We start from the raw sequence: 14,874 nt of genomic DNA, 5'->3' as shown, positions 1-14,874 counted from the left end.
AACAAGCTGTATTTGAAATTAACCATAAGCTATTGTTTATTCACTTATCCTAGCCCTCCATCTCTTTTGATGGAAATAAGTTTCCTGCTCTTGTTTTTATTTATTTTTTATTTTTTTGAGACAGAGTCTTGCTCTGTCACCCAGGCTGGAGTGCAGTGGTGCAATCTTGGCTCACTGCAACCTCTGCCTCCCGGGTTCAAGTGATTCTCCTGCCTCAGCCTCCCGAGTAGCTGGGACTACAGGTGCCAACCACCACGCCCGGCTAATTTTTCGTATTTTTAGTAGAGATGGGGTTTCACCATATTGGCCAGGCTGGTCTCAAACTCCTGACCTTGTGACCCACCCTCCTTAGCCTCCCAAAGTGTTGGGATTACAGGCGTGAGCCAACATGCCTGGCCAAGTTTCCTGTTCTTTATAATAAAAATACAGCAACCAGGATCTGGATATCTACAATGTTTTGCCAACAACTAAAACAAACAGCACCCCAAATCTGTACTGACTCTGCAGACAAAAAGAGGTCAAACAATTACTTCAGAGTCTCAAAATTAATTTATAGGCCTAGTGAGAAAACTAGACTAGTCTAGTAGACTAGACTCCAGCTTGGATATTTTACTGTCCTCAGGTCCCAGTGAGATAAAATGCTTCAGCATATATTTTTAGTCATGGGTTATTTTTATTTCATTAGCATTGCCTTTAAATCACTTTTTTCTTAAAAAAAAAAAAAAAACCCCTTCCAGCATTTCCAAATTTATGATTTCCCACTTGAACTATGCAATTCCATTATGAAGCAATGGTCTACAGTTTACCCTTTACCCAACTTTTATTTTTTATTTAGAATCATTCTCAGAAATACAAATTAGCTGATTACTGAACAAGTTCTAATTACTCCCCAGAGACTGTGGGAGCTTAGGGTTTCAGTACAGCATTGTTCACTGTTTGGCTGTGAAACAGACTTCCTCCTCTGGTGACTGATCTGTTATTGATTTAAGAACTGACCTAAAGGGCTATTTGTTCTGGGCCCTTTGAAGAGTGTTTGCTTCCCCTGACTTCCAGAACTATTCTGTTGGACATCCTGAAGCCTCAGGCCATAATCTTTACTATGTAGTTTGTGCAGCCTGGAATAATGGAATAGTGGCTAATTAACCTGTTCTCACCTCCAAAAGAGGGCCTGTGATTTAAAACACCTCTAAAAAATCACATTGATGCTTCAGTCTGGAACCCTGAGGCAGGTCAATTCTGTTCCCAGTCCAGATCATCCTTCCTTCTTAGCCTCAGACTTGGGGCCATGGCTGGATTCTAGATTACAAACTCTTCTGAGCACAAATTGCCATCTCCATTTCCCATGGTGCCTAGCTCTAGTCTCAGCTCACAGCAGTTACTCAATGCAAAATAAAAACAAATTTGTAAATAATTTTTTGAATTATCTACAGTTAAAATTACATGTAAACTTATAATTACAATTATTTACAAATTGATTTATAAATAATTTTTATTTGTAAATAAAAAGCTTATAAAATAACAAAATTATGGCTAAATAACTTCAAAGAATAGCTTTGACAAGTACGTTTTATGATCCCAGAGCAATGACATCAGAAAGTCTTGCACCATATTAATAGTTTCAGGCTATCTTAAAAAATAAGAAGTAATTCAATGAATAGCATTTTCTTTAAGAATTAAGTGAGCATGTTGATGGAATGGCAGCAGAAAAAGACTCGAGTTCCTAAGGCTTCGTTATGATTCCTAACCCTTTGCAATCTGAAGAGAGCGCTATACAGTTTTAAACTTGCCACGGCACTCACAACAGGGGAGGCCTAAGTCCTCCTTCTGTGATAACAAAGAGGGCAGAACACAACTGATAGTGGGTTGGGAGCAAGTCAGGGTAATAAAGGTGAGCCAGGAAGCAGTTCAAGGGGCTTGTGAACGCCGTTCACCTCTCAGTGGGATCCAGGAGGGATCAGAGGGTGTTAGCTGAGGATGAGATATTTAACCGAGAGAGATGGAGATCTGCAGGGAGCTGGGACTGGGTGCTGCTAATTTCCATCTGGTAGAACTAGCGTGTTCCAGTTCCTTACTATTCAGTTATTAATCAAAGACCTCTCCAAGCACCTGACACACTGCTAAGCTCCACAGGGATAATAATAAAGCCAGAAAGCTTGGTTTTTGGCTCTTAAAGTACTCACAATCTAATTTGGGGAGGGAGAAAATTCAGCAGAAGTTAAATGACTAGAGAACAATTAAATGCTAAGCTCTAAGTTCAAGAGGAGTTCACAGGAGGGCAAGATCTGGATGGAGTAATGGTGCAAGACAAAAAGCCTCAGAAGAAGCCTTGAGAAAATGAGGAACCAAACTGGGGAACTAAGGTTGTTTGTAAATCAGGTGCATGTGGATGAACCCTTCTTGAGAGGGCCAGGTTTGGAAGGATGTCCTTGAATGGTGGTCCAGCAGGACAAAGCTGAAATTCATTAGTAAATCCTGACACACCATTTTTGGAAGCAATGGAGTCTGTGATGAAACCATAAGAGGGCTGGAAAACAAAGAAGAGAGAAGCAAATAATCCCTGGTTGTTTTCATGCCTGAAGAGGCTCACTGTGGCATGAAAATCAACATGAAAACAGTCAGAATACCATAGCATCGAAACTGGGCATTGTGTAGACATTCCGTGGTCTAAGTTTTAAAACATTTATTAACTCCTTATTAGCCTCTTGATTTCTGGAAGAGAATATTTAACTTAATGACAAAAGAGGAGAAAGATCCAGGAACCTACCATGGGGGCTTCTTATGCATGAATGTTCACACAAGACTATGAAGTAGATATCATGGTCCCTGTTCTACAGATGAGGAAAAGGAAGTTTATGGAGAATAAACAGCTCACCTAAATTTGTCCAAATAGTAGAATGGCAGACCTAGATTTTAAACCCTGGTATGCATGTTGCCCAAGCCCATTTTCTCTATCCATGTAGAGAGCACCTGATACCCTTCGAGAGAAAAGTCTATGATGTCTCATTTGTTGTGCGGTCAGAGAGCTGAACCTGGAGCTGGGAGTGACAAGAACTGTTTTTTTATTCATGCTTTCCTATTAGTTCTAAGATTTTGGACAAGGCACTCCCTTCTTTTGGTTCTATTATCTGAACTTTAAAAATAGGGTATAGAATTAAATTGTTGGTAAGGTATCATCTGTATAAGTTTGTAATTCTAAGTGTACAAATGTCTTCTCCATCAGAGAATGACCATTGACTAATACGACTGCTCTAATAAAAAGAGGAAGGGGAATATGTGGACACATGCTGATTTTTATATTTAGAAACCCACCAAGATATAAATATAAATTTAGAAATCTGCCAATATCTAAATCTGATAAATATGAACTATTCTGCCACAACAGCAATGGCAGCTCTAGGACTTTAAAGAAGAAGGTTCAGTGACAGCAGGTTTATCTCACAACTGTGTGCAGTAAGCCCACTGCCTTCATTTACATGGCATGCATTTAGTCCCCAAGAACATCTATCGGGCCCCCAAGCCACCCCTCAGCACCACTACTGCCCACTCAGATACTCAGAAAAAGGCTTGAAGGCTGGACACAAAGACAATCCAGTCAGGGAACCTACAAAAATGAAACCACCAGAGGTAAGGGACTACAGAGAGGATAGCCCAGACAGGTAGTCACTACTTAGGGCTGCTTAATATCCATCCTGCAGTCACCAGCCCTTGCAATTTCACAAAAGGTTGTGTGCATGTGCGTGCGTGTGTGTGTGTGTGTAGTGTGGTGTGAAATACCTTCACCAAATATGTGGTCCAAATACTGACCAACTACATGAATCAGACAAGATGTGTGTGTCTGCTATGGCCCAAGGATCATCAGTTTGCTTCAGAACTGGCTGATAAAAAAGAGAAGGCAGGAGGCCCTGATGAGTGCTGGTGTTAGAAATAAAAAGGAGCTAATTGGAGCAGACAAAAGGCATTGAGAAAGACCTTGTCCAATTCACATCTGACTAAAGTCCATCACTAATCCCTAAGTTCCTACACATCTAATTCCTGCAATGCTTAACTGTTTTTAACACCTATCTGCTTCCTACAGTCAACTGCAGGAAAAGCCCTTAAAATGAAGAGTCACTGTGCTAGGAAAAAAAAATGGCAAAACTGGTGAAAATTAAAATTCATTTCCCAGTAGACCTAAAGGAGACCTAGGGGAAGAATTCCTGCGGTATAATCTGATCGGGGCAGTTGGAAAGGAGTGCAGGTAAACAGGCCAACCTCTAGGGTCTTTGTGATGAAAACAGGTAGGAGAGAATGTCAAGGATAAGATGAAACAGGGGCTTCAACACAATCCCAATGGAGGGTAGAGGTGCAGATGAGAGGAAGAAAGAGAACAGTTAAAGCATGGAAGGAGACAGAAGAGAGAGGAGGGCCATGTATCAGGCAGGGCTATAGAAGGGCAATCACCTTCTTGAAGGCCCCTTGGGATGTGTATGGGTGATAGGTGCTCCCGAAGGAAACCCTGGGGAACCCCAGAATGACTCTAACAGCCACATCGACATCATAATTCAAGCAAATATATATATTTTTGAGATCTACAATATCTAAAACCCAATGAGGCACAGGAGCTCCAAGGATCATATGTCCTGGCAGGAGGTGAGCAGCAGTAAGTGGTTTTGAATAGCAGGGAATCACTTTCCCAGCAGAGGGAGTGGCTTGGTTAAAAGCAAGTGGATCTGCCAGCTGTGATCCTTCTGTTGGAGCTTCTCATTACTCCTATTTGATAGGAAGGAGAAGCTAACTCAGAGAAGCTAACTGATAAGCTTTGAGTCACCACACCTAACTACTGACAAAGATGAGAGTAAAGCCAAAACCTCCTGATTCGTAGGATGTTATTTTTTCTTGTGTATCACAACTGAGGTAAAATGGATGCAAACCAGAGAGAAAAGTAGATTGGAAATTATAGGAAATCAAATGGGAAGCAAATATTCAGGATGAATTTTCAATGAAACCTATAAAGAAAATATGAGGTGGCCAGGCGCAGTGGTTCAGACCTGTAATCCCAGCACTTTGGGAGGCTGAGGCGGGCAGATCACTTGAGGTCAGGAGTTTCAGACCAGCCTGGCCAACATGGTGAAACCCCGCCTCTACTGAAAATAAAAAAATTAGCTGAGTGTGGTGGCACACTCCTGTAATCCCGGCTACTCGGGAGGTTGAGGCAGGAGAATAGCTTGAAACCGGGAGGCAGATGTTGCAGTAAGCCGAGCTCATGTCAATGCACTCCAGCCTGGGTGACAGAGCAAGATTCTGTCTCAATTAGTAGAAAAAAAGAAAAAAGAAAAAAGGGACGGATGGAAGGAGGGAAGGAAGCATGGAAGGAAGGAGGGAAGGAAGGACGGAAGGAAGGAAGGAAGGAAGGAAGGAAGGAAGGAAGGAAGGAAGGGTAACTATGGGGAATTCTTTTATGACCTTAAGAATGAAAGTTTGCCTTACATAAGCTGCACCTGGTTTCCACAGGGAGCAGGAAATTCACCCCCTACCTTCTCCCAACCTCCAGCCCCTTCCAATTCTGTTCTTTCATAGAAGTGACCAGCGGGGAATTTTTCTCTCCTTGTGTGACTTCACAGAGATGAATCATGGCTCCTTGAAAAACTGAAACAGGCAAATTGGCTTAGGAATAATTAAACAGCAACAGACCAAGTTCCCTGAATCCAGGCACTGCCTCCACTAACAAGGCTTATCTACAAAATACTGTACTGTGTAAGCAAATCTTGTGAAAAATAACATCTGGAACTTTAAGATGTAGACACAACTGATTTAAACATGTGACACCTGTCTTTAGAGAAAAGTGATTAGCCCACAAAAGCAAACCTGTTTTCACAAACTGTCAGCCATAAACATATTTTAAAAATTGCTTGTGTCAAAGATTTGTATAAGTGGCTTAAATGTGAATTCAGGAAGACCAAGAATGCAAAATGGTATTCTGCTAACAAATGGAATTTGCTGCCCTTTGCAATTCTACAGCTGATTCCACTGCAGGATTTCATTTTTTATGGCAGAATATGGAAGTTTTGACATTGCAAACACGTGAAACTTACAAATCTGGTATTCACATTTCTTAAAAAATTATCAGTCACAATATGTTCTTTCTATAATTTGAAGGTCTTATCAGCAGGGACCTTCTTGCTATTTTTAAGCATGCATAATACAAAGTTCAAGCTCTCTAACCTGTTTCTGATTGGATCTTTTACATTCCTCACCCAATAATGTTAACATAGCTTTTGCAGTAAGCCATAATAGTATTTGAAATTTGTAAGGTGTTTACTCATTTCACTTATCCTCATTCTTGGTTGTAAGGTCCTTTTGAAGAACACTTTAATAATTATTTGCCCATGTATCTTAGGGAAAATCAGTTAACCCTTTTGACTATGTGGAAAAGGCACCACTGAAGGTGAGAAGCAGCTTGGCTTGTATCTGCTGTAAAATGCTGTCCTGGTATAAGTGGAATTTCAAATTGCATGCTAACAGGTAAAGAAGTGATAACCTGGCCGGGCGCAGTGGCTCACGCTTGTAATCCCAGCACTTTGGGAGGCCGAGGTGGGTGGATCACCTGATGTCGGGAGTTTGAGACCAGCCTGACCAACATGGAGAAACCCTGTCTCTACTGAAAATACAAAATTAGCCGGACATAGTGGTGCATGCCTGTAATCCCAGTGATAAGCTTTCTACAGCTGATTTAACTTCATATATGTTTTACATCAGAAAAAGAAATCCATGATACATGGCCGGGTGCGGTGGCTCATGCCTATAATCCCAGCACTTTGGGAGCCTGAGGCGGGTGGATCACCTGAGGTCAGGAGTTCAAGAGCAGCCTGGCCAACATGGCGAAACCCCATCTCTACTAAAAATACAAAACTTAGCCGGGTGGGGTGTCACGCATCTGTAATCCCAGCTACTCGGGAGGCTGAGGCAGGAGAATCACTTGAACTCAGGAGGCGGAGGTTGCAGTGAGCCGAGATCACATCACTGCACTCCAGCCTGGGCGGCAGAGCGAGACTAAGTCTCAAAAAAAAAAGGGAAAAAAAAGATAAAAAATTATACGAGGAGAAAAATAAGTCATTAAATTGCAAAGTATCAAAGAGTAAATTCTAACTGAAAAAGACACATCTACTCAATGACTTCTGGGCAGGGTAAACAAGGAATTATAAAGACCAGGAAGGAGAGATGGCCTTTGATCTCCAGAGGCTGTTAGAAAACACTGTCTGTGTTTTAATCTTTTTTTTTCTCCCCCAAATGAAGTAAAAAACCCTGAGTGGTGGTCAGGCACAGTGGCTCACTCCTGTAATCCCAGCACTTTGGGAGGCCAAGGCGAGTGGATCACTTGAGGTCAGGAGTTTGAGACCAGCCTGACCACCATGAAGAAACCCCATCTCTACTAAAAATACAAATTAGCCGGGCGTGGTGGCGCATGCCTGTAATCCCAGCTACTCGGGAGGCTGAGGCAGGAGAATTGCTTGAACCCAGGATGCAGAGGTCGCAGTGAGCCAAGATCATGCCACTGCACTCCAGCCTGGGCAACAAGAGCGAAACTCTGTCTCAAAAAAAAGAAAAAAGAAAAAAACCCACAAAGCTCTAAGTGGTTCTACCACACCAAGAAATTAAAGTAAAGCAACTGCTGATGAAAATGTTTTGGAACTCAGTGCTGTATAGGTATGTGGTGGTTGCACAGCATGGTGAATGTACTAAATGCCACTGAATTGTACACTGTAAAACGGCTAATTTTATGTTATGTGAATTTCACTTCAATTAAAGAAATAAGGCAAGTGTACTCTGGTTAAGGTGAATGAGAAACTTTCGCCATTTTCTTATGGTGCTTTGATAAAGAGAATATTTAACACTTCAGAAACATGTTATCAAAAAAATCCTTAGACAAATTCAGCGATTAATTCAGAGGGAGCAAAAGTTAACCAAGGAGCAGTTATGCAATGTTTTTTTCCTATTCTATTTTTTCCAGCCCACCTAAAAGCTGTAAATGGTCATTATCAGGTTTTAATAGCTTCTCTGACTTCTCCTTTCCTAATCTCTCTCCTACCCAGATTTACTCTTTCAAAATTTATTGAACTCCTACATGCCCCACGCTCTAGAACAGGTGCTAGCACTGCCAAGATGAGTAATACACCTCACTGTTCCTCAAGGACTTCACAGTCTGTATTCAAATTTTTAAAACTTCCCATGACGCTTCCCTACTGACTCTAGTTACACAAACTCTAAAACTTTAATGATCCCACTTAACTTGGAGAGCAGCAGCCCTTCTGAGGCTCTCCATTACATATTCAATTATAGGTGCTGTCTGTGCCCCCCTTCTTTTATTTTTTCCTCAGGTCAAAGAGAGATTTTAAAGATTCTAAACAGAAACATCACTTTCTTGATTTTCAAGTGCTATACAAACAGAGCTCCTGCTTCACATGATCCTTTAAAATAAGCACTGAAAGTCTGTGAAGATGGGACTGGTTCTAGGAATTACTCATGCGTCTAAGGTCATTTCAAAGGCTTCCCTTCTCTTCACCCCACCCTCTGTTCTCACCTCGTCACCAGCACCTCCCATTACCCTCGTCTATAAGGCCAGGTCTCTGGAGCTCACTGCCTGTGACCACCAGTCCCTTCTTCGAAAACAGTTTTGTTTTCCTCATGTTTTCCTTTTTCTTATCCTCTCACAACTGAATTCCTTTTCATTCAACTTTCATTTTTGTTGTAACTGTGACCTCACAGCTATCCTTGGGAAAACACATTGGCTTTCACCTTGAAAGGAAGAGTCCCCACCAGCCTCAGATCCAAAATGAGCCTGTGATGGGCTGGAACAGTGACAACTCAAGAGTGATGCAGGCAAAGCAAAACAAGAGAGCAAAAATCACAGGCAAAGCCACGCTGGTTTCTGCAGACAGGAAAAACGTAATGTTTGCCAAGTGGAAAAAGCATCGACTTAGAAAGAAAAATCATTTTCAAGCTGCTGAGAGTCCCCCAAAATGGAGACGAATCAAAACAACTCAAAGCAATCTAACTGCTAATATGCAGCCTAATTTTGACACAGATGTTGTTCTAAACTCACTCAATGTGAAACAGAAGCTATAACATTTAAACTAAATACCTCATTTATGGGTGGAAGCAGCTACAGGTTGTCACTCAGCCAATGTGTCAGTGGCACAGCTGGTAATTTCACCACGCAGCTGGGAAAAGCAGTTTGTCAGTCACAAGAAACCAGATATTTGGGATTTTCACATCAAACCACTTCTCGCAGTGGACTCTGACCATCAGCAGACTTGCTAAATGCACGTACAGTGCAGGGCCAGTCCTTCTGTATCTTTAAGGAGGCTGCCAAATTTACAGCGCATATATGGAGAGGAAACACACAGTGGGAAGGGGTAACACTGGCATTATTTTAACACATTATAGAGGACTGGGCAACAGAGGAGCAGGAACTGAGGAAACCTAAACAAATGGCTCCCAATTATGATTTCATTAATCTTGGAAAACATGAAGCAGTAGACAAGTGTGGTCTAATTGTTTCTCATTTGACTTGGCTTGGAAAACCTTACTCTCACTTAATTCCATTGACAGATAAGCATCTTGGGACAGCTGACCTTTTCTTTGTCTAGCCAAGTTTCCTTTCAACATGTTATAAAGTTTTTTGATCACCACCAAATATAATACCAGATGAAAGTCATAATACAAAGAGAATCAAACTAACACCAGTTAAGGAGAAAAAGTTCCCATAAGGGTTCTGGCATGTCAACAATTAACAAGAGTTAACTGCCTCTTCTTAATATTTCAAACACATGTTAATTAGTAGGCCAATAAAAATTTTATATACTATACAAACAGTGATAATCTTGGTGCCACCTAGTTTGTGGCTCACCACAGAAAATACCTAATCAAAAAAAAAAAAAAATCACAGTATCCTACTTATAGATAATAACCCACCATCCGTGTAATCAACTTTTTTTTTGAGACAGAGTCTTACTCTATCCGCCAGGCTGGGGTGCAGTGATCTCAGCTCACTGTAACCTCTGCCTCCTGGGATCAAGCAATTCTCCTGCCTCAGCCTCCTGAGTAGCTGGGATTACAGGCGCCCACCATCATGCTTGGCTAATTTTTGTATTTTTAGTAGAGACAGGGTTTCACCATGTTGGCTAGCCTGGTCTCCAACTCCTGACTTCAAGTGATCTGCCTGCTTTGGCCTCCCAAAGTGCTGGAATTACAGGTGTGAGCCTCTGCACCCAGCCATCAACTTTCTACTGCTATGAACTTAAGACATTTCACAGCTCAAACTGGGTATGAAACATGGAAAAAAATGACTACATAAAATAATGGCCTTCTTTCATACAAAGCGTGAGTGAGTGTAGATGTAATAAGTACATCTAAATTTGTCATGGTGAATTAAACCAGCTTCAGGCAAAGAGGCAGAGTATTAGGCTGAAATGGTCCATTTCCTTTCAATTTGTTAATATGGAGAATCTGAAATTTATTTTTTACTTGATTAAAAATTGAATTAGGTTTCATTTTTGTATGCAGAGCTCTTTCCTTGAGTATTTCATTTGGTAACGGCCAGGGTGGAATGAAGCCAGTAATCAAACACTGCAGACTTTGGAAACCCTTCTGGTTTTTCAGACTTAATAAAGCCTGAGAAGAGCACCAGTGTAGGGAGTGGGTGTCTTTGTTTTTGTGATGACTCACTTTATCCAGTATTCATTCATTTATTTTTAAGTCATTCCTCAAATATGTGGAAGCTTTTCTAGAAAGGACCATGGAAAACGCAAAAATACTTGGCCTTTACCCTCAAGAACTTTATAGATCTTTTGCCCCCAAGATAAGCAGTCCTGTTACTTTAATAATCAGCAATCTCACAAATTAACTTTTCTATTCTTCTCCTTGAAACAAACTAATTCCTCTTTGGGAGTATATTTTCAAGAGAATATGAGATCAGCCTACTCATTCGATCCGGCTAATTTTTTTGTATTTTTAGTAGAGATGGGGTTTCACCTTGTTAGCCAGGATGGTCTTGATCTCCTGACCTCGTGATCTGTCTGCCTCAGCCTCCCAAAGTGCTGGGATTACAGGCATGAGCCACTGTGCCCGACCTTTTGAATAGGGTCTCTATTTTTAACTGAATTAATCTGTATTTCAAGTCTACCTGTTGTTTCTTTACTCCATTTTCCCTGAAGCCAAAGTATAAGCTTCCTGAAGAGCTGTTTTATTCATCCCTTTTAGTACCTGCTGCATTAAAGATATTTTTTAAAATACTAGATAACTTTTTAATTGAGCAAGTTAGCTAATATTGGCAGAATCTGATACATGTCTAAAGAAAATTGGAGTTACATAACATCTTGGTGACTTAGGTCTCTCTGGCATGGGCAACTTTGTGGATGTTCTTAAAGTGAACATGAAGACTTGAACTTCTTGGTTTGCATGACTTTTGTGGGATTTTTCTGGGTCAAGTGAATAGCGAGCCATTTTCACAGATCACCTCAGTCCACTTAGGGGTAGAGCTGTGTTTACTTTTATACCTCGAATGCACAGCATAAATCCTGTCACAGAGTACGGTCCCGGTCCAGTTTCATCAAGAGATTTTAGGAATTCAGTCACATCTTCAGGCTCTACTTCTAATTCTAGCTCTGTTGCTACTTCCATCACCTCTGCAATTACTTCTTCCACTTGAGTCCTGAACCTCTCAAAGTCATGCAGGAGGGCTGGAATATACTTCTCCCAAACTCCTGTTTCTGGACATCTTCCCACAAATCAAGAATGTTCTTAATGGCATCTAGAATGGTGAATCTTTTCCAGAAGGTTTTCAATTGACTTTGTCCAGATCCATCAGAGGAATCACTATCTATGGCAGCTATAGCCTTACAAATGTTTTCTTAAATAATAAAACTTGCAAGTCAAAATTATGCCTTGATTTATGGGCTACAGAATAGATGCTGTGTTAGCAGGCATAAAGATATTAATCTCCTTGTATACCTCCATCAGAGCTCTTGGGTAATTAGGTGCATTGTCAATGAGCAGTATATTTTGTATTTTTTTTAAATAAAAACATCCAGCCCAATATATCAAGAGCAGTAATATTTTGAAAGGAAGCTTTGTTTCTTGAGTAGTAGGTCTCAACAGTGGGTTTAAAATATTCAGCAAACTATCCTGTAAACAGATGTGCTGTCATCTAGGCTTTGTTGTTCCACTTATAGAGCACAGGCAGAATAGATTTAGCATACTTCTTAAGGGCCTGAGGATTTTCAGAATGGTAAATGAGCACTGGCTTCAACTTAAAGTCAACAGCTACACAGAGTCAGCCTGTCCCTTGAAGCTTTGAAGCCAGGTATTGACTTCTCCTCTCTAGCCATGAGAGTCCTGAATGACATTGTCGAATATAAGGCAGTTTTGTCTATACGGAAAATATGTTGATTAGTGTAGCCACCTTAATCAATTATCTTAACTAGATTTTCTGGATAAACTGCTGCAGCTTCTACATCAGTACCTGCTGCTTCACCTTGCACTTTTATGCTATGGGGATGGCTTCTCTCCTTAAGTCTCAACCAACCTTTGCTACCTTCAAACTTTTCTTCTGCAGCTTCCTCACCTCTCTCAGTCTTTACAGAATTAAAGAGAATTAGGACCTTGTCCTGAATCAGCTTTTGGCTTAAGGGAATGTGGCTGGTTTGATATTCTATCCAGACCACTCAAACCTTCTCCATATCAGCAATGAGGCTATGTCATGTACTTATCATGAAACCAGTGTGTTCACGGGAGTAGCACTTTTTTTTTTGAGATGGAGTCTCGCTCTGTTGCCCAGGCTGGAGTGCAGTGGTGCAATCTCGGCTCACTGCAAGCTCTGCCTCCCGGGTTCACACCATTCTCCTGCCTCAGCCTCCCGAGTAGCTGGGACTACAGGCACCCGCCACCATGCCTGGCAAATCTTTTGTATTTTTAGTAGAGACAGAGTTTCACCGTGTTAGCCAGGATGGCCTTGATCTCCTGACCTTGGGATCCACCTGGCTCAGCCTCCCAAAGGGCTGGGATTACAGGTGTGAGCCACTGCACCCAGCCTGGAGTAGCACTTTTAATTTCCTTCAAGAACTTTTCCTTTGCATTCACAATTTGGCTAACTGCCTGTTGCAAATGCCTTCCTCACTAAGCTTAATCATTTCTAGCTTGTGATTTAAAATGTGAAACATAAGAAATACTACCTTTCACTTGAACACTGAGAGGCCACTGCAGGGTTATTAATTGGCCTAATTTCAATACTGTTGTGTCTCATAGACAGGGAAGCCCAAGGAATGTGTGTGTGTGTGTGTGTGTGTGTGTGTGAGAGAGACAGAGAAAAAGAGAGAGAGAGGACAGCAGGCTGTTGGAGCAGCCAGAACACATACATTTATTGATTAAATTCACTGTCTTATGTAAGCACGATTCACAGTGTCCCCAAACAATTACAACGATAACATCAAACATTACTGGTCACAGGCCAGGCGCAGTGGCTCATGCCTGTAATCCCAGCACTTTGGGAGGCCGAGGCAGGCAGATTACTTGAGGTTAGGAGTTCAAGACCAGCCTGGAAAACATGGTGAAACCCCATCTCTCTTAAAAATACAAAAATTAGCAAGGCATGGTGGCACACACCTGTAGTCCCAGCTACTCAGGAGGCTGAGGCAGGAGAAAGAGCACTTTGTGATAAAAGTCACAAAAAATCCAAGGATAATATCTTAGTCTATTTCAGGTGCTATAATGAGATACGATAAACTGGATGGCTTATAAATAACTGATATTTATTTCTTACAGTTCTGGAGCCTCGGAAGTCCAAGATCAAGGCACCAGCCAGTTCAGGGTCTTGCATACTACCTGGCACACTAATAAATGGTAGCTGTTTAAGAAAACAGTATGTCCTGTTACTAACGAAAGATCTACAGGGAGTTACCTTCCCTCTCCTTAGTGATGGTCTTACTTACCAAATCTGGCTTCACCTGGTGAATCAGGGGAAAGGAGAGCCACATGGAGTGCAAGGTGGTGAAAACAGTGGAGGGCCAGGACTGCTGAACCTCCCGGCTTCTTGGAATTCGGTGAATGTAGTATTTGGTATACTAGACGGAAATAGAAGGAATCCAAATCAACTGAGTCACTGATATCAAAGTTAAACATCGTAACAATTAACAGCTGTAGAAACAGAAATGCTTTCTTATTTTAAATTTTCATTCTAACCACTTTTAAATTAGAGTTGTAATGCCTATCTCATGTTTTATATAACACATCAGGTGGGACCACATATGACAAAAAAGTTCCTATGATTCAAAAAATGTTAAAGTCAGTTTGAAAAATAAGTTGGGGGAAGTTTCTATAAACTATGTTTCAGGCAAAGAATTTAACCTGCTGATATACAAAGAGTTTTTACCAGTCAATATGTAAGACAAGTAACCTAGTATTAAGATGGGCAAAGACAGACAGATAACTCCAAACAGAAGAAATACAAATAATGATAAACATGTAAAAAGATGGCTAACAAGCACAACAGAAAACAAGTCATTTTCACCTACCTGATTGGCAATGACAGTGGATAACCAATGTTGTTGAGAGTATGGGGAAATAGACATTTACATTCCCTGGGTAAATACATGGGTACAACTTTTTGGGAGGGCAATCTGGAAATATCTATCAGAACTTTAAATGTGTCTTCCTTTGATCCAGCATTTCTGCTTCTGGAAATATATCCCACAGATTACCCCACTGTATCATTGTTTGTGTTTGTGGAAACTGAAACTAGACCAAATAGTCTCCAGTAGGGAATGGAGAAGTGCATACAGTAAAATATATGGAGATATATTAACAAATGACATAGAACTATATGAACTCGTATGGAAGATA

At 41.0% G+C, this 14,874-nt stretch overlaps 1 protein-coding gene across 1 annotated transcript in view; it reads right to left on the bottom strand.

The window, feature by feature from the left end:
* The window catches only part of ALG14 (ALG14 UDP-N-acetylglucosaminyltransferase subunit), a 95,745-nt gene that overhangs the window by 31,535 nt on the left and 49,336 nt on the right, over positions 1 to 14,874 (bottom strand). Inside the window, exon 3 of the mRNA XM_002810613.6 lies at positions 13,965 to 14,096. Within this exon, the coding sequence (XP_002810659.4) occupies positions 13,965 to 14,096 (132 nt within the window). The remainder of the gene's footprint in view (positions 1 to 13,964; positions 14,097 to 14,874) is intronic.

The sequence above is a fragment of the Pongo abelii genome, chromosome 1 (assembly GCF_028885655.2).
Source record: "Pongo abelii isolate AG06213 chromosome 1, NHGRI_mPonAbe1-v2.0_pri, whole genome shotgun sequence".
Lineage (NCBI taxonomy): Eukaryota > Metazoa > Chordata > Mammalia > Primates > Hominidae > Pongo > Pongo abelii.
Note: the sequence above shows the minus strand (reverse complement) of the source record. Positions and strands in the feature narration are given on the sequence as shown.